The sequence below is a fragment of the Hetaerina americana genome, unplaced genomic scaffold, assembly GCF_022747635.1.
Source record: "Hetaerina americana unplaced genomic scaffold, ioHetAmer1.1.p SCAF_4, whole genome shotgun sequence".
Lineage (NCBI taxonomy): Eukaryota > Metazoa > Arthropoda > Insecta > Odonata > Calopterygidae > Hetaerina > Hetaerina americana.
In genome coordinates this window covers 57,287,106-57,306,587 of record NW_027286985.1, presented here as the reverse complement: position 1 = coordinate 57,306,587, position 19,482 = coordinate 57,287,106, and the positions used below count along the sequence as shown (strand labels likewise).

The 19,482-nt window shown below is 38.9% G+C and overlaps 1 protein-coding gene across 1 annotated transcript in view; it reads right to left on the bottom strand.

The window, feature by feature from the left end:
* The window catches only part of Camta (Calmodulin-binding transcription activator), a 1,815,113-nt gene that overhangs the window by 264,907 nt on the left and 1,530,724 nt on the right, over window positions 1-19,482 (bottom strand). The window contains exon 11 of the mRNA XM_071590285.1: window positions 1,445-1,580. Within this exon, the coding sequence (XP_071446386.1) occupies window positions 1,445-1,580 (136 nt within the window). The remainder of the gene's footprint in view (window positions 1-1,444; window positions 1,581-19,482) is intronic.

Below are 19,482 nucleotides of genomic sequence, written 5' to 3'. Positions count from 1 at the left end.
TCCAAAACTTCTGCGCTATGCAAATGAGTTGTAAATTTGAGGCAAGAGGATTCTAATTGGCAGGAGGGAAGGGAAATAAACAGTTTGACTGCCTTAGTTATTTATTAGTCTGGTTCTAACGAGAACCCATAGATGACAATTAACATCTATAGGTGAATGCACGGATTTCGTTGAGGTAATCAACACCTCTACTTCAAACATTCCGTTCAGAGCCGGATGAAATCACGATTTTGATTATACCGTGGATCAAATTTCCATTTAATACCTAGAAATAAACCTATCAACACGAATGAATACGCTCTGATGATAAATCGGAGAGATTGAAATATATTAATTGTATATTGAAACGATGAACTGTATTTCAAGAAAGATTTTTAGACAGAGTAATTATATAAGAATGACATACGATATATATAGCAAATGCAAATAAACTAACATTACGAATTGGTAATGCTTCCATCCATTAGCCTAAAGCCAGTTTTTGAGAAAATTAGTAAAAAAAGAGGTTATGATAGCTTAGGAAACACTAAAAATATCAAAAAACTATTAATAAATTTAAAAAAAACATACTGGAAAAATCTCTGCGAATCTGCAGGATTATAGGGACCAACTTTTTCGCATATCAACATTAGGGCCATTATGCCATTGTAATCATTTCCTTGCTAAAATATTTTTATTTTTGAGAACTCTAAAGTAAGCAATGCCAAATACATACTTAATCAACTATTTTGTCTAAAAATAATTATTGTTGACCATACGAAACCGCTTTACTCGGACGATGCATAGGATGTTCCCTCATCAATTTGTATCATATTTTAAGAAACTGATTGAGATGAAGGCTTATCACAACTCATTACTTCCATAAAAAGCACGTAAAATACATCTGTCATTTTCTAAAAGAAAAGAATCGTTAAAGTCGACAAATCGATGGATATCTTCCTACTGATGGCAAACAAAGATTGCTATCACGGTCAATAATTAATGAGCGACAGCAAATAGAGATTGCCACTGCAGAAGCTATAATCCATCAAAAATCTCCTGATTTAAGATTTTTTTGGAAGTTGCTTTCTTTGTCCTATACCCTTTTTGAAGAATATAGACGTAATGAGGTTCCCTGGCGAAATCATTGTAAAAATGATCGGTGCATCTTTTTCGGTAGGCGTTCCCCGGAGAGCTATTCTTAACCTCCAATCACTTTAATCCACTGCGAGTTCTCACGCGTGCCGGAAACTATGACTCAACGTCAAGATTCCTTTGGGGAGGCGTGACCTCACGTCATGTTTCAAACCGGTGGCGTCCAATTTTTTTATCACGCCCCCGAGGCCCAATCACTTTCCAAAATTTTGACGAAATGGCTCTGTCCTCGCACCGTTGATATTTCAACCATTTCCCTCTCACCCCCCCTCCTCCATCCCCACCAATAGCTGCGTTTATGATCACTCACCTCCGTTCCCTGGACCTTGAGCTTCATGTGGTCTTCCCTCGTTGTCTTCCCGTCCTTCCTTTTCTTCCAGCAATAGCCGTCCCGACGGTATCGTACCTTTTTTCGACTGTAGAGCAACATTGAGCCACTTTTAGGCCTGAAAGAGAGAGATAAAGAAAAATTGATTTAGATTTGCACATATGTCCTCCCCCACTGATCAAGCGAAATGAATACCAACGCTTATCGAGTATGCATTAACATTTCCTAAAATCTCGATGATTTTCGCGAAATTATTTCAATTCGCAACCATTTGACACTCGTGTTCTAAAGAGGACTAGTTACATTTTAACTATTGCGATACTCTGGCGCATCGCATTGTCATACTCAGGTTCCTCGTAAATTGCAATTCTGCTTCGGAAATTTTAGCTTTGCGATATTCAATTCTCAATTTCCTCCCTCATCGAAAAATATCGTTTTGATGGTATGCAGATGGTATACCAAGCGTATTGCCTATATCGATGTCATGAAATTCTTTATCTTAGTCAAATGCAGAAATATACGAGAGAGATTTCAAGATATTCGCAAAATTTCCCAATTGGTAAAAACCTAATTGACATTCAAAAAAAGATATCTGCTGCCGTCAATTTTTTTATCACAGCTTACAAGACGATACTTTCGCGATCCTGCAGTTTGATTTTTCTGATAAAAACTGTTTTTTTACTAATAAATAAAACTTAAACGGCTAATTTTACATTAATGTGAATAAAATATGCACATTCGTAACGGCGTCTGAAAATATTGTAGTAAAGAAATATTTTTGTCCTGGGGAATAGGGGAGTTTATCGAAGGTAAATCTCAGCTGGGTAATAATAAATTTAGTTAAAATTTGGAAACTGGCCCTGTTAATTTAAAAATGGCTACCAAAAACATACTATGCAAGTATTTTCAATCTAGTGCAATTTCATCATAAAAAAGAGTAATCTTCTATATAATCGCTTCTACTATACAAGCCTTCCAAATGTAAATAAATGAACATCGATGGATACCAAGAAAGCTGTAAACACGTCTATTTGACTGAACTGATACAAACTGACAAAAATCCTTAAGTTATGCTAATTTAACAAATTCAAACAACAATTATTATTCAAAAGAAAAACAAGTTTTATTAATATAAATTTTTATGCATATTAAGTTTATTTTAGTACAATGGTGACGAGGTTCATCATCTGTGGCCAAAATGCTCGATTGAGAATTTCATACTGAAGCAATTGCATTGTAACTTCAGCATACGGTAGAAGCCATATACCGTACGGTGTATGGCAGAAAATATCTCATAGATCTTTGAAAGTATTACAATATTAAAAAATTTCATAAACCCACTTCCGTGCTCATTTACTAGTCTCTTAGTTATTCGTAGCATATGATCGTGTTCCATTCCGTAGGTACACAAGACCATGAGTATACGTTGGAATTGCACACTATGGTGCATTCGATCATATATGTCCGACATCGGGAATTACACCCCAAAAAAATTCATTTCCCTTTGTATTTTTTTAACAGTCTAATACCCAACTCCAGGCATGAAATTTTATTTTATTGGCGAGTTTATTGCCAAACATCTACCAATTAATGGAAGTTACATGGGAACCCAGAAGTCAGAATCGTGAATAAAGTATCCGAATGGCCAAACTGTAATATCAGACACAGTGCAGCAACTCTTCCTCATACCATATTTTCTTCTCTTTATCCGAACGGTAATTGACTTTCCTAGGAGTGTAGGCCATTTTCTGTGAAACAAAAAAATTCTCAAGATTTGGTACGCACGAGTAAACTAAATTAGTCCACAAAGGATAATGGGAACGTAAATTGCCTAATTTGATTAATATTTCGCGGGAAATGTTATTGCCATTAGCGGAGTAAGGGATAAGAAAATAGGTGAAGTTATCGATGCCATTTCCCGCCGTCAACATCGACGTAGCATTTCAGCATGATGCCGACACTTTAAAATTCACCGCAGACAATGGCACAACGCCTTATTATATTAAGACGTTGGCACTGAAATAAAGTTATTCCCTTCATTTCACATGGAATTTCGGGCATGATGGAATTAAAATTTTAGGGCACTATTTATTATGATTATTCGGTGGGTCAGGGGCCCGGCGAGCCATCACCTTAGCTCTGAGAGAAGGCGCCAAGTGGGAGACTATTTGGAGGAGGAGCAGTAGATGAGTGAAATTTACAGCCGGCCGTCTTTTTATTTGTTTTTACAGCAGTCGTCAGTTTTCCCCGAGAGGGCGGGAAATGGGGGTTGAGAGAGAGAGAGAGAGAAGGAGTGAGGGGTGTTCGAGGGAAGTATGGGGGTGGACACGGGGATCGGGGTGAGTGAGCGGTAAATAGTGAAGGGTGTGCGGGTATGTATGTGTGTCTGTATGTTACGTGAGACCAAATACTCGTGGGGTGATGTCGTAAACTCTTCCCTAATTTAGAGCAAAAGGGCACCAAAAAGAACCCCTAAGGCCCGACCTACGTACACTTCGCCATCATGATCCCCCCCCCGTACCCTCTCCCACGCCCCCGGGACTCCCTTCCCTTTTCCGACCCTATCTGCCTCAGTCCTCCACATTTGCAACCTTTCGGCCAACCTCCTTTTCCTTTGCTCACTCCCCTTCCCCCATCCGCCTTCCCCAATTTCTCCCTCCCTCTCTCCTCAACCCCTTTGACCAAACCCTCCTTATTCCACTCGCTCGGAAAAGAACCCCTTCCCTCTCCTCACCCTCCATCTCTTTTGAGAGGAACCCTTTCCCTCCACTATCTCCACCTCCCTTCTCAGATCAGCCCTCACCCGTCCTCTCGCCCTGCTCAAATATAAGGAGAGAACCCTTCCTCTCCGCATTCCTGTTTACCCCTCAACTCTCCCATTCTCCCTTATCCTCCACCCTCTTCCCCTACTCAACCCACTCACCCCCGCTTTTACTCCCCCCCTCCGACCTCCCGCCCTCACTGGAATACTTTACGGCGCATAAAAGGGATCCTCCGTCTGAATCCTTGGTATCCTCCCACCGCCCATCTTCTCTCCTCTTCCCCTGGAAAAGCGCTGTCCTTCTCTCCTTTCCCTGAAGTTGCAAGGGTGGGGGCAGGGGAGTGAGACTCGGAGTGGGGGCGCCACAGAGGGCCCCTCCTTGCCTGTTAACAGCTCACGGCATGACACGATTGCTTTAATTACAGGGTTGGCTCCGAACCCCCAGACGTTAAAAATGTGCCGACTTGCCAGACGATATGACTGATATATTGGCCGGAATGGAAATAATTAATTTTAAATTTCAAATGCGCTAAATAAGAGACAACAACGGAACAAGTGAGAGCCTTAACCAAATGCATCAAGGTTAGAACGAAAATTAATTGCCCCTGGTTGATGATGAAATATTTAGGTTTGATAATCTATTTGAATGTATTACGAATATAAGATTTAGTAGTTTATTACATTGAAAGGAATACCAGGTATTATCCACATGAGGATTATTTGCGTCGACCGCAAATTCCACGCTTTTATGTCATCATGAAAACATACCTTGCAAACGATGTGAATGAAACGAAATGACTTCAAGTCGCAAATACCCCAAATTCTTTCCGCCATAATGATTAATTTCCACTAGGTTAAGCTTAAGCTCTTAATAATCATTACGTTGTATCATCGCATTTGTGCTTTTTTTTTTTGATTCATTTGCAGGAATGGACCCGCATTTCAAATTTTAAAAAATGTGCCACCTCGCCAAATGATACGGCTGAAATATTATCATGAACGGGAATCAATCAATTTAGATACAACCTGCACGAAACAAAAAGTAACATTGAAACAAGCAAAAAGCCGAGAGCATCAAACATGCAATAAAATGAATGGTAACGTAGGGAACTTACTTATGAAATTCTATTGTCCAGTTGAAATTACATGACGAACGAACAAATTGAGGCCTTACGGGAAATAAACGTGAACAAATTAAAACTAAGGTCCATGAGAATCGTAAAAACCATCCCTAAACTTCCTCCTTGAATGAAATTAATGCAGTCCAGTAACGTCGAAACTACTCTTCCGTTTCGTCTACTTTTCTTGTGTTCTCTTATGCCCCAGCTTCCTCCCTTCTCACGAGATGGCATTTTTATCATGAGACCAAAGAAATACGTGGGGAGATCCTACCGTCCCGCCTCCCCCGCCTCCCATTGAGTGGTCCGCTTACCCATCTCGCCAAAGGGGACGATTTACGACATTCCTTCGGCTGTAGATTCTAACTCCTTTTAAGATAATGGATAGGGACGCTATGCTCTCCATAGTATGGTATCGGGGCGAAGCAGAGGGAATGGAGACAGTAAATCGCCAGCGAGGGAACAGAGTGCGTAAACTTAGGCATAATTCATAACTACACATAAAGGATAGGTGCCAAATGCACGCGTCATCCGGAGATATAGAAGTGTTACATCGAGAAGAGAACGATAAACAATACGAGGAAGGACCCGGATAGTGCGGGATCGGTTTTTGGCTCAAACAAAACCGTTATTTAGCTCGCGGGAAAGCAAAAATACGATCACTTGGAAGGAGTCTGCTGTTGGAATACACGAGGCCGGAAGAAAAAAAATCCGTCAGGAAGGAAGGGCAGAAGGCGACATGAAATGATGGTGGCCTCTTACAGCCGTCCAGCGGCAGGCAGAATATTGAATGATATTTGGCTTTTTTAGAAGGATGTCTCTGAAATCCGATTCATCCGAAATCGCTTGTTTGAGAAACGGGCAATGAATATTGTAACATTTTACATGTATGCACTATATATACAATCAAGTGTGTGTGTATATATATATATATATATACATATACATACATTCATATATACGTGTAGTATATACATATGTAGAGTTACGCATCGCATTCACCTGTAAGGGGGGTTAAGGTTATTCAAAGTCAAAAATGAATGCGATGCATAACTCTACACAAGGAAAATATGAGTCGCGCTGTACAAAAATAGCACTGCGCTCTCACTGACTCTAGATCTACTCTATAATATATGCTTTACTATTTAGAGAAATGTCTCTCTGTCTGAATGTGTAACGCGCAGTAGTAACTAATTTTAGAATAGTTTGAAGGGATTGAGAGATGCGGGTGTGAGAGAAAATAATGGCATTACTTTTGAACTAAGAGAAAGTTCATGGAAAAAAGTATAGCGGTAAAATGAATCTATTTGTTATCTTTGAGTTAGATCCAATGAGGATTGAGGTAATATATTGATTCTCCAAGATTTCTCTATCCGAATGGATTTAACTCATCACGTTGAAACATAACGCAATGACCAATAAGCCTCAAAGTGAATGACTGTGTAAAACAGTTTTGGAATTTTGAAGTACTATTCAAATGTTAATTAGAAAATGAGTGCGCAATAAACTTATTTGCGCCAAAATAAATCGAAGAAATTAAGGGAGAATAAATCTGACGGCGAAAATATTATTATTATTGAAATAGCGTCTCAATAAAAATTTCCTCTTATTTACTCACTTGAATAACAATATTTTATCTATTGTTGTTCCAAATATCACACGCCATATCGTCGGCGTCAAATTTAGTATCATATTGTATTCAATAAAGGCAATAATGGAATGTCAAAATCTGAAAAATGCCAGGTATTATTCATAACAAATTTATTTCTCAGGGTATGTGTATCGTGTATTAGGCATTAGGTACGCATATGTAACCATAAGTCCAAGTTTTAGGCTAACCTGTTTGCTTCTCGAAATCATTTACACTGGGGGTTATTAATTTACAACCACCATCCATTAGATGGAGATTGCCGGTATTATTTCTATTAAAATTATAAGAATTCTGGTTTGAGTCACAGTTGGGCTATGACTGGTCCAGATAACTTTGCAGAGATACAGAAGTAGAAGAGTTTTAAAATACGCGGCTCGGCAAAATGCTTTTGGAGGAAGAACAAAAGGCTTCGGGTTATTGTCCTCAAAGCTGTGATGCGTCGAAACTGGGACTTGAAGAAATTATCTCTTGAAATACAGCTCGTGACTGCCGTATGAGGTTCCACCCCATTCCAAAGATAGGTCACGAAACCTCATGTACCCGTGGAAACGAGGTTGTACTAAATGTTAATAATTACACCACTGAAAAATAATAATAATAATGGTATGGAGCAAAGAAAATCTAAGAAGTAATCCCAAAATTTACCTTAATTGCTGCTGATCATTCTCAGATAGGACAAGAAAGGGAAAAAATTAGGCACAAGCTATTAAATTCTTTTAACGATACTATTAGAACAATAATAACACTTGGCTTGCCATCACTGATTATCTTTATCGGACTTCTCTAATCTCAGCCAAATAATTATCCCTTGTGCCAGATTTCACCTTCAGTGGCCTCCAGACATTTTATCCCTAAATCTTTCGTACCTCTTCCATTTAGTCTTAAGCTTGGATAATTTTTCGGCTTGGATAATCTTTTCTTCTCCACCAGGTACGAAATTTCGAACCGAACTGATAACCGTAAGAGATAATTATCCTAAGTGGGGAAAATTACGGTTTCCGTGGACATAATTGTGACCTGCATCATTTACATGATGGAGCCATTTGCTTTATACGCATACGTGTTGGCCGGAGAGGGCCTTTAACTTTATGGAAAGGCGAAACAATGTCAATCTATGCATTAGAAACAATTTATTTCTCGGAAAAATTTAAAATCTATTAGACGATGAGAGCTATTAAACCGAAAATGACAAAATGGAGATTAATAGCTATTTGTGGAAACCAATTAACCGTGCGTAAAATCATTATTGAGCTGAAGATTGAGTTAAAAGCGGAATAATAAAGATAAAAGAGCGCATTAACAATAATATCGTTTTCATTTAATCACATCATTGAAGAAACACTCAATGAAATAATGAAAAGAAGGTTAAAATATGAAAAATATTACTCATCTCTCATCATTATTTCATATTTAGGAAAGGATTTGATATGATTAATTTTTTTCGCAAAAAACATGCAAACATGCAAAGAAGTTTCAAATGATTTTATTATTGGAATCATCATTCATTGTTATTAAATTACCGAAATAAATTATAAAAGTTACCGCAACAAATAGTACAAAAATATATTGCGTATTATGTCCTATGCTTTCAATTAAATAATATCTGTTTAGCAAATTAAAAACTAAACAAAAATTCGTAATTAATTTTCATTTTAATGTGAGTAAAAAATTAAATTAAGTGAAACAATTCATGTAATCGATGTTACTTTGGACATAAAGAAATACATGTTAAGGAAATTAGGAGAAAATTGCATTAAAAAAAGAAACCTTGAAAATAAATATCAAACCAATGATCGAGACACAGTGAAGACAGAGACATACTTAGTTGAGTGTACAATACTAATGGAGTAAATAAGCTTTGGAGAAGAGGCAGGGATTGACTGACGACTTAAAGAAAAACAAAAGTGAAGTTTAGAAAAATAGCCACAAGCAAAAAAGGGAAGGAAAATGTAGAGAGATTAACAAAGGTGTTTTGAAAAGATTGGGGAAGAGAAAGGATGGATTTTAGTAAGGGAAATGTGAAAAAGACACAAAAGTGGATGATGGAAATATTGAGTGATGAGGACACGCTGAAGAATGTGATAAAAGGGGATTACATATAAGACACAAGAGAAAATTAAGCGATGAGAATAAACTTTTGGATACTGTGAAGAGGTGTAGAAACTAAGATGAGAAAGAAAGTGGGAAAGAGTCGAAAAATAGGTGTTTTGATTTCCCAGACGTAACTTAAAAAGCTCAAGAGAATGTGTAATAGCTTTGTAAACCTAACTCTAAATGGTAGTTAACCTATTCAATGGTTATGGAACGTTACCCGGCAAAATTACCGATTCGAATCCAATCAAGGAGTTTTTTCTTAACTGAGGACATTGAAACTTAAATTAGTTCTTGTTTTAACTTCATCCTTCAACAAATTCTGAATTCTAGAAATCAGGGTGGATTTGAGTTCAATACAACAATTGATAAGAAATAATTATTACGCGATAAGTGATTTACTCTGCTGTTTACTTTCAAAATGACGGTGCACATTTTAAAATTTTAATCATTAATAACCATCTTAGTGGCACTAAACAAATGCATAGATAATGATCAACATAAATAACAGAAGAAAGGCAAACTGATCCCCAAAAAAATGACCCAAGTTGATAAAAAATTCACTCCTTTGTTGTTTTTCCATTCATACATGCGTAATGTTTGCTTTATTCATTTATACATTTTGATGCATCGCCTAGGACACGGACCAATATTTGCTGATTGCTATCCACGAAAAACGTATTATCACTGCAAACATAAAAATCCTACGACGCAATACGATATAATTTCTTGTTTGTGGTCGATCGCCGAACCGATCATAAACAAATAACCCATTTTTGCTTCGTCGCGAGATAAAAAATTAACTATTAGCGATCGCAATTGGCCCTACTCTCGCATCCGATGGATAAATTAGCAGATTGCCGGAGAAGGAAAAATATGTCCCGCCCACCCATAATTCCCGACGAAGCATAAACAAGGTTCCCCTTCCTTCCCCGATAAGGCAATATTCGAACGATAAATTTGGAAAATAAAATTTCGGATGGAGGGGGGGGGGGGAGGACGGGGGGCTAGAGGCCGCGTGGCACGAAAAAAAAGAACAAATCTCTCGAAAAATTCCATAAATCACTCAACTGTCGCCCCCTTTTAAAAATTGCAGCCATCACTCTCTCGCGAAAACTTTTCCGAACCATATTTTGTTTGCGTTCACTTTCCCTCCCGCCCTACTCCTCCGAGCCTCTCCCCATCTTCTCATCCCTCCTCCCTTCCCCCAGGGTCCACCAAAGCTCCCCTCCATACGATATCCACCTTCCCCACGACCCCTCTCCCTACACCCCGGTCCAATTCCCCGACCAGACTCCCCCGCACCCCCACCGAACAAAAAGGTTAAAAAAAAAATGCCCTCTCCCTTTGCCTCATTTTCGAATCCATTTTTCATGCAGCGTTCGCGAATAACTCTCCACCATCACTTCCTCCTCTCAAACCCATCTCCTTCCTTCAAATGCGTCCCCCTTGACACCCGCAAAAACTCCCTCGCCACTCTCCATTCGCCCTTCCCTCTCTTTCCTCACCTTTTAAAAAAATTGCCCCCACCCCTGTCCCCAATCCCTCCCCCGTGTCCCAACCTACGGCGCCCGCCATCACCCAAACACTCCCCCCTTTCGCTTAATAGTTTACTTTCCTTCGGAAATAAAAATTGGCCCTCTAAACCTCTCCTCCGGTGCGGATGCCAAAAACTTCAACTCGGGTCCCCCAAAGCCACACCGACCCTTCTGAAACGTTCAATTTTGCTTACTCCTCGGAAATAACTAATCCATCTCCCATTCTGTCCTCTCGGAATACAAAATCGGATCCTGCTAGGGCGTCCCCGCACGTCTTATCCTTGCTTGGCACGATTAATCAGTAATCAGCGCGCGAGGCTATACCGATGTATTTCGATGCTTTGATTCACAGAAAACATTTATGCTCTCAGATGACCATAACAATTTTTGGTGTTTCATTGACCACTCACATTACTGATATCACTTTCGTAATTCCAAATCAAATCCATTGAATTTAGTAAAGTTTAATTGGAATGCTTGAAGGGATTGCTAGATTGAAATGAAAAATGTCCTGTCATGTCTTAAATAGATTAAAGTGGGGTAAAACTTTCCTGATACTCAAATTAAAATGAGAAATCAAATTATAGTAACGGACTGAAAGGTGAAAGTTTTCATATAGGGTGGACATTTTTTACAGAGAGCATTTCCCTTCGTGTGAGGCAGGAAATCTTCGCTTCCACTTATTTCATAAGCATAAATTTCCCACAAATTCTTTCGAGTGATTGTCAGCATTAAAAGTTTTTTGACAAACTCGAGAAGATGGCATGGGAACAAGGTGTATTCACTAATGGCAGGCGTGAAAAAAATCTCCGATCATCGATCTTTAGGGACTTTGTTCGACGAACCCTCATCCCATCTGTGAATGGCAAATCAAGGCATTCCCCTTGAAGGATTTTGAAAAAAAAATAAATCCATCCTTGAAGTTTCCGCTCAACAGGAAACAATGATTCATCGCAGTTCCAGACTAAGATGTTTAAACCGAGCCGTTTGAGTCTCTTTTTCCTATTCTTTTGCCCGCGCAATCTCTTTCTCGCACCTTCCCAACCCCCCTCCCCCATTTCACTTGACAACTTATCCGCGCCTTGTTTCACCCGCCCTCACTCACCCCTCCTTCTCCACTCGTTCTCCGACCGACACTTCCTAAGAGTACGGCAGCCGCTTGGAGAAGTCGCAACACAAGGGGGCAGATTGATGGTTTTAGGGACGCCCTGGCAGGTCACAGATTGAAAAAAAACAAAAGAAATGGTGAGGAGGTGGGTTTGGGGAAGAGGACGGTGGGGGAGCGTAGGTTTTGAGCAGAAATCTTCCTCCCCTCCTCTATCGGGCGATCCCACAAAGTTGTCCGCCGAAAAGAGGGTAAAGGCCTAAAGGAGAAGTAAAACGTTGGACGGCAAAGTCCTGAGATCCGGAACGAGGCACTTACCGAAGGCTGGTGGCAGTCTTTGAGGTGGTTGATTACTTGAACAAGCTGTTTTACCTCATAAATCCTGACGAGGGAAATGCTTAAGGATTCATATCCCTTCCGATATCCATTTCTCCCACATTTAAGTTTTTCTATCACTCATGTTTAATGACAGAAAGAGTGACGATTGGCTTTTGGGTTCGCAAGCACGCGCTTAACTTTTTCGCAAACATATCCCAAACCGCCCACTAGAGAAAGGAACAGCAACTGTCATACTTTGAATTTACTTCTCGAAACAAACATACTGGGTGATAGTTTATCCAGGACACATAAAGAAAACTACAGGAAAAATCTAACAGCCATTTTGCATTGACATTATAATGTTTTTTTTTGTTTGCAACTTTGTAGAAACAATGCAATGCCGAATCAGACTTGGACGAATTTTGCCGAATCAGACTTGATTTTGTGTAAGGATTCCATGAAATAGAAAAATATCACTTTTTCGTAATTTTCAACTCTTTTTACCAGTTTTTACAGCTGACTGTCATCTTAAAGGTAGTTTCTTGGTATTGCCTAGTAAATATCCATAAAGTTACAGATTTGTTTCTACATGATAACCATTGAGAGTTATCAATATGGTAAACGGTAATTTACCATAGTGCACACTATTTCATTTCTAAATTAGTAGAGTTACTCTTCAGCACGTGGTACTAATGCAATGCAATATCTAAAAAGAACATTTGCAGTTACATAATTTGCAATATCTGGAATTCTGCAACAATTATATGATTGGGTATATATATATATTATATACACACACACACACACACACATATATATATATATATATATATATATATATAGTCCTATTTTATATAATATTTATGTAGTAGAATTGGTACAATTAAAGTCGTCAAATTTAATCATATTTAGTAGTAATACCTGCATTACCAATTTGGGAAATGAATTATGGAGGCTCATATTCATTCTGACTGGAAATAAAACAATTATTGTGAATCAAACAATATGAACATACCAACGTTTTTTATGTAATGTACAAAAAAGTTACTAAGTTAAATTATTCATTACAGTTCATTAAGGAGTAAACTTAATGTAAACGACCATTTCCATTTAGATAACGTTCCTTTGAACATCGCCTCATTTATCATGTGATATTAACACCAAAGCAGTGTATACAACTCCTGGAAATTATAATTGCCACATGACGAGAGCATTACGCATAAAATGGGACCAATTGAGTGCTTGAGGCACATTCGAAAAATTTCATATTTTTCTAATATTAAAGCCATACTCTTCCTCGAATCTCACTAGAAGGTAATAAAAGCCGAATTAATCAAAAATGGCGAACTGGAGGGGGGGGATATATATTAGTTCCATCGAGTACGTATGTACTAGCCAGAAGCGGAACACATTAACGAAAATTTCACTCTTTGGGCACGTGATCTGGTCATTAATCATCGGCATAATATCGAATACGGAGCTTTGATTGTTCAACTCGTCTTTTGTTACCGTTCTAAATGATTGTTAAACCTGAAATCTCAATTTATTTCTCTTTGAAGGATATACAAAACACTTAATTGCTATTTTGGTGTTTTAAACGCTCAGAGCCATCTCGAAGCGAAGGTGGTATTTTTCCAAGGTATATTAACAACTATTGGACGTATCTATTTCAGTTGGCTGCGCTGATTGATGAGGAACTAAAGATACTTGAAAACTGTTCCAACACTCATTGAAATTAAGCAATGACCAAGGGCTTAGTTTGTTATAAAAACGAGTCCAATAGTTAGTTATCAATCAAAAAGTGCAATTTTATTAAAATAATATAGAACCACTAATTTTGAAAATATAGACATAAATCTGAATTTAAACACAAATTAAATATATAAATTTGAAGATTACAATGCGTTGGCTTAGGTTACACAGTTATGGATGAACGGAAAGCAGCAAAACAAGGATTGACCAAAAACATAATTCATATTTACATCCACATTTCTAATTATTTTCAATCTAAAGCTTTCACTGATGAAGATTCTTGAAGGTACTGAAATATTTTTTTTCAAATTCCAATTGAACCCTAATAAAGTCCAAAGAACTTGACTCGGAACCGTTTTTCAATTTAAAAAAAGTCAGTTAAACAGCCGTAATTTTTACTTACAAAGCCTGCTGATGGTAACGTTGGATACATAAATTTGTACTTGCCCAAAATACAGGTGGTGCGAATTTGAAAGTTTTATATCATATTTAAGATTATATTCTTAAGATATGTAAAGCAACTTAGAATATTGATAAACGGGCACCGAGCGAATCAAAACAGTTACAACTGCCATCGCTTCGAAATAAATGAAACTTAAATGCACAAAAAGCAAACCACGATCAATGGTTTAATTATTTTGCGTCCAGGTTCTGTCGAGGAAAATATTAATATGTGGGTAATTTTAGTTGATTTAACTTTATTTCAATTCCCTTCTGGCATGTACCTACTTTTGGGATTTATGCTATCAATATTTTTGCAAGTTACTATGAAAATATAATTAATGGCAATGAAAATAGTGACAAAATTTGATTTAAAGAATAACATTAAGGTAACCTGATTAATTAATCTATATATTTTTTAAGTTACCCAAAGCACGCGACTTTTACAGACAAAATATTGCAATAGTTTCTCGATTAAGGTTCTTCAAAACCATTACAGGAGCACTCAGAAACAAACGCCAGCGAGAGAACCACGTCAGAAATAAGCGTAAACACGATAGTTAATGGGAAACATGAGCTTCCGCGACTATAACCCTTTTACCCCTCATACAGCCTGTCCAATTCCGTTTTCCGATGACTAAACGAGGGAGCACGGGGAGTACCTCAGGCATACACGCTTCTTTCGGGTGATTTTTTTTCGACCATGTTAAACCCACCTCCCCATGCCTCCTCCCCCCTCAACTCTTTCTTCATGACATTGCGTGATCGCGAATACACCACCGCTGCCAACGTCACGCGCTGGGTAACACGACAAGAGAGTTGAACGTCCTTCCCTATTAGCGACAGTGAGCCCAAGCGAGTGTGTTGGTCGTTTCTGTTGGGACGGGAGAGAGGCGGGGGTAGTGAGGGGAGGAAATAAAGAGTAATACACGCGGGGAGAAGTTTCACGGGGAGAAAAAAATGAGCGATCGGTCTCGGGGTGAGAGAGACAGGGGAGGAAGTGGAGGACAAAGGCTTACATGTCGAAGTAAGAAGAACTTCTCGTTCCGCTCTGGCTCCAAAAGAGACTGCTCTTTCGATTCGCACACCTGTTCTTCCGTACTAAAGCCAGTGATAACTTTGGAATTATCGAGTGCAAAATTGTCTGTGGTGGCGGGTATGAAAAAACTGCACTGGTTCTCTCAACGAAAAATAAAACATAGGCTCTTCAAGGAAACGCTCCGAGCTAATATCCGACGCCTGAATTCTATGCTTCACCTCTACATCCACGAAATACCTCGCTGGAAGGTCGCGGGGCGTAGGGATTCAGGCCAACAGCCATAAATTCAAAAATACTAGGTCATACCATGCATTTTAGTATATATATATAAACCACATACATATATTATTTTATATATATGTATATATATACACATTAATTATACATGTATATATATATATATGTATATATATATATATGTATATATATATATATATTCACAAGAAAGATGTCCATATGAGGTTAGTCACAAGCGGGACGACAGACTTAGAGCCACGTAAAAAAGCATTCGCATTGGATATTTCCGTGAATCAATCACCTTTTTCGATGGTACAAAGAAAAAATTGTAGATGCCTGTTCATGTATTTCCAAGTCTTTATGTCATCGCCACTCATGTGTACATGTATGTATGTATGCTTATATATAATATACATTTGTATGTATATATGACCTCACACACCACAGAAAAACAACTCATCTGACGCAGGACTCAATCTTTGCACCACCTATTTCCCCGGATCCCACAGACTGGGAACCTTTTTTAAAGAACTGTTTCCTATTTTACACGACAATGACGTTACCTCATCCTTACCGCCTCAATGCATCTCTCTCGCATACAGAAGACCCGCCAATCTAAGAAACCTTCTGAGATTAACCAACCCTTTGGCTCCCCCCCCTCCGATGAATTTTCCCTCCTTGCAACCGCCTCCGATGTAAAACATGTCTGCTTTTCAGATCTGTTCCTCTCTCCCCACATCCCCTCATTGCCCCCTCGTTCCCACGCTAATTGCCTCTCGAAAAACGTTGCTTACCTTTTGTAATGCAAACAATGCACTTCATTATACATATGCGATTGCATTACCTCCTTATTAATTCTAATGAACCATCACCGCTACTCATATAATTCTGACTAACTCTCTTCTCTTCCAATCCCTTCATACGCGAATTCCCACAATCTTTGCTTCCACCAGTGTTTCTCCCTAACCATCCTAAAATTCCTCATCACTACCCGATTCAGGTACCAATACGTGTTTCCTCTTACGTGTTATCTATTTTATTTTGCCTTCCACCTTGCCGTTCAAATGTTATATTGCTCTCGTTAGTGCTTCTGCATCATAATATTCAATATATTCTTATGTATCATGCGATAATTGGTATGTTTGACGAAATCAATAAATTTTGGTCTTTAAACTAATATATTCGGGCGCTTGGGTTTTGCTATAAATTGATATGGTGCGATGGAAGAACGAGTAGTTAAATCTGTCTGTGACGGTGTCTATCTCTCCTATTTTAACCCAGTGGTAGAACCTACCAATATTATTGGGCGTCATAACAATTACCAGGGTGTCAGGAAAACTGAGGTGTTTTATACTTGTCTAAAAGTCTAGATGTTGCCTGCTTTCTTCGAGATTCAAGAGGCTCCCAACATAATTCTCCAACATACCCGTCACGGCCTGTCTCCTCTCGTAAAAATGGTTAGCAAACTCAGCGGATTATATCTGATCCTTTTCCAATTCCTTGATTCAAGTTTCCTCCCATGGATTCCAGATAGTTGCCCCGAGTTCCTAATGCCGTTTACCCAAAGCGTTGTCATACCTCTCTTTTGATTTTTCATTAAATTTTCCTATAACACCTAAATAAAACTGAATTTAGACTGACTCACTTATTCTTGTTACTGGTGTACTCCATGAGCATAATTTTTGATATTTTACACCCGCATAACAACCAAATCTGTGTCCTGCTCTGAAATGCTTAACTTGATTCCATATATATCTATATTATAATTTACGTTTTTTTAATTACATAGAGCGAAATTAGAGACGAAGTAAAATCGATTGTATAAGAATTTTTTAACTTTTAAGTTGGACCCAAATTGATGAAAATACGAGGGTCATCCGGAAAGTAGTACCCGTTCGTGAAATAAAGACACAAAAGTAAATATTAACAAACATAAAAAATTTTATTTGAAAGAGGATACTTTAAACTACTTCTCAACATAATCTCCAAGCAAATTAAGGCATTTGGCATAACGTGTGACAAGTTTCTGTATTCCTGCTGCATAGTCCTTCGCCGCCAGCTCATTGAGATACGCGAGGGACCCATCTTGCACAAATTTTTGCATAATGCAGATGGTGTTTAACAATTTCATGAACAATTGTTCGAGAAACATTGGGAAAATGCTCACAGATGTCATCAATTGTGACGCGCCGATCGTTCCTCACGAATTCGTCAACTGAGCTCACCAGTTGGTCTGTAATGACAGACGGTCTCCCCGAACGCTCATCGTCGTGTGTGTTCCCCCTCCCCATGTTGAAGTTGCGACACCACCGCCGAACAGACGACTCGTCCATTACATTGTCTCCATACACCTCCTTTAATTGGCGATGAATATCACATGGGCGAACGTTTCTTGCATTGAGGAATTTAATCACTGCCCTCACTTCACAACTGGCGGCGTTCTCAATTTTTTTAAACATTGTAAACAATCACAGAAACAACACAGGCAATGCTAGCGTCACGCAACTTGGCTCAGAGAAGGCAGACAAGCCACTGAAGCTATCTGACCTCGTCCAGCGGCTACTCGCGTCGTCAGCACTTCATGCGGCACGAACGGGTACTACTTTCCGGATGACCCTCGTAGATGAATGCAGCGACTTGAAATGTAAATAACCTATCCTTTAACGTAGAAATACGGATATATGATAACGATATAGACATGACAGGAAGTAGACTTAAAAATCTCTGAAAAATGCACATGAATATGAATGTCTGAAAGACAGCCATAAAGGAATACAAAGATGAGGGCATTGCTGCGATGGATATCAGTGAATACGGTGGAAGAATTCAGTATCGGAATGACATAGCTATATAGGATCGAAGGAAACAAACTCACTTACTATCCACTTCTGAAAGAGCACAATGAAAAATGTATGGTGCTTCCTGAAAGATAAATTGCATTATAGCATTCGCTCGCATTTTCCCTCCATCTCCTTGATTCATTCCACGACATTGACTACGGATTTAAAGCCCTTTTTTACACCAGGATGAGGGGATCTGGTAATGTATATATATATATATATATATATATATATATATATATATATATATATATATATATATATCCGCAGTGGAAATCGTACGCACTAGTTAAGTAGAGAAGTGCCGATGAATTATTTAGAAGAGAGAGATATCCTCTTATGGTATTATCATGGATATTGAATTGCATTTAACACTGCAAAATGAGCTCAACGAATTACATGTGTCATCACACGGAGCATTACCGATCTCCAATTACATTCAATGGGATGAATTGTGACGATTTATCTTCAGACATAATCATGAAAAACAAGCACTGAGACATAATATACGGCCGAATGAAATCAATACAGAATTTGGCCATCATTACATGACTCCGGGTGTATTTTTAGGTCTTGCATCAGGTTTACGTTCATTTTCATCAATCAATCCACATCTGTAAATGAATGTGCATACAGCATACTCAGGTTCAAACGTTTTAGGGTGGTTCTCAAGGTTAGATTCACTTGAAAAAGCAGAAACCTTTTTCGCGTTAAGTACGTAAAGCAAAAGTGCGGCTACTCATCTGCGCTCTGCCGGGCGGACTACGGTGGCGGGTGAACTAAAAGGCGGGAATGGTAGGAATTCACGGCGAGTCGAACGAACGACGACGATTTCCCGGAACTCATGAATGGGTTGGTGTTCGTGCGTGCCCGCCTCTCACTGCGTGTGAATATGAGTTATTTGCGAAGGGGTTGAGGGCATTTCATATTTTTTTCCCTCCCAGCGATACCTCGGGGGAATGGTTTTCCGCAGATCGGAGTTCTCTTTTCTGATGAAGGGGTCGGAGGAGGTGATCGCGTGCCGTCCACTTCCCCCTGACTTACTGGCGGCTCGAGCCGCGTGGCCTGCCGCAAATCCTGGAATCATTCGACTGACTTAACTGGCCCCTAGCCGCCTCTGAATCACCGA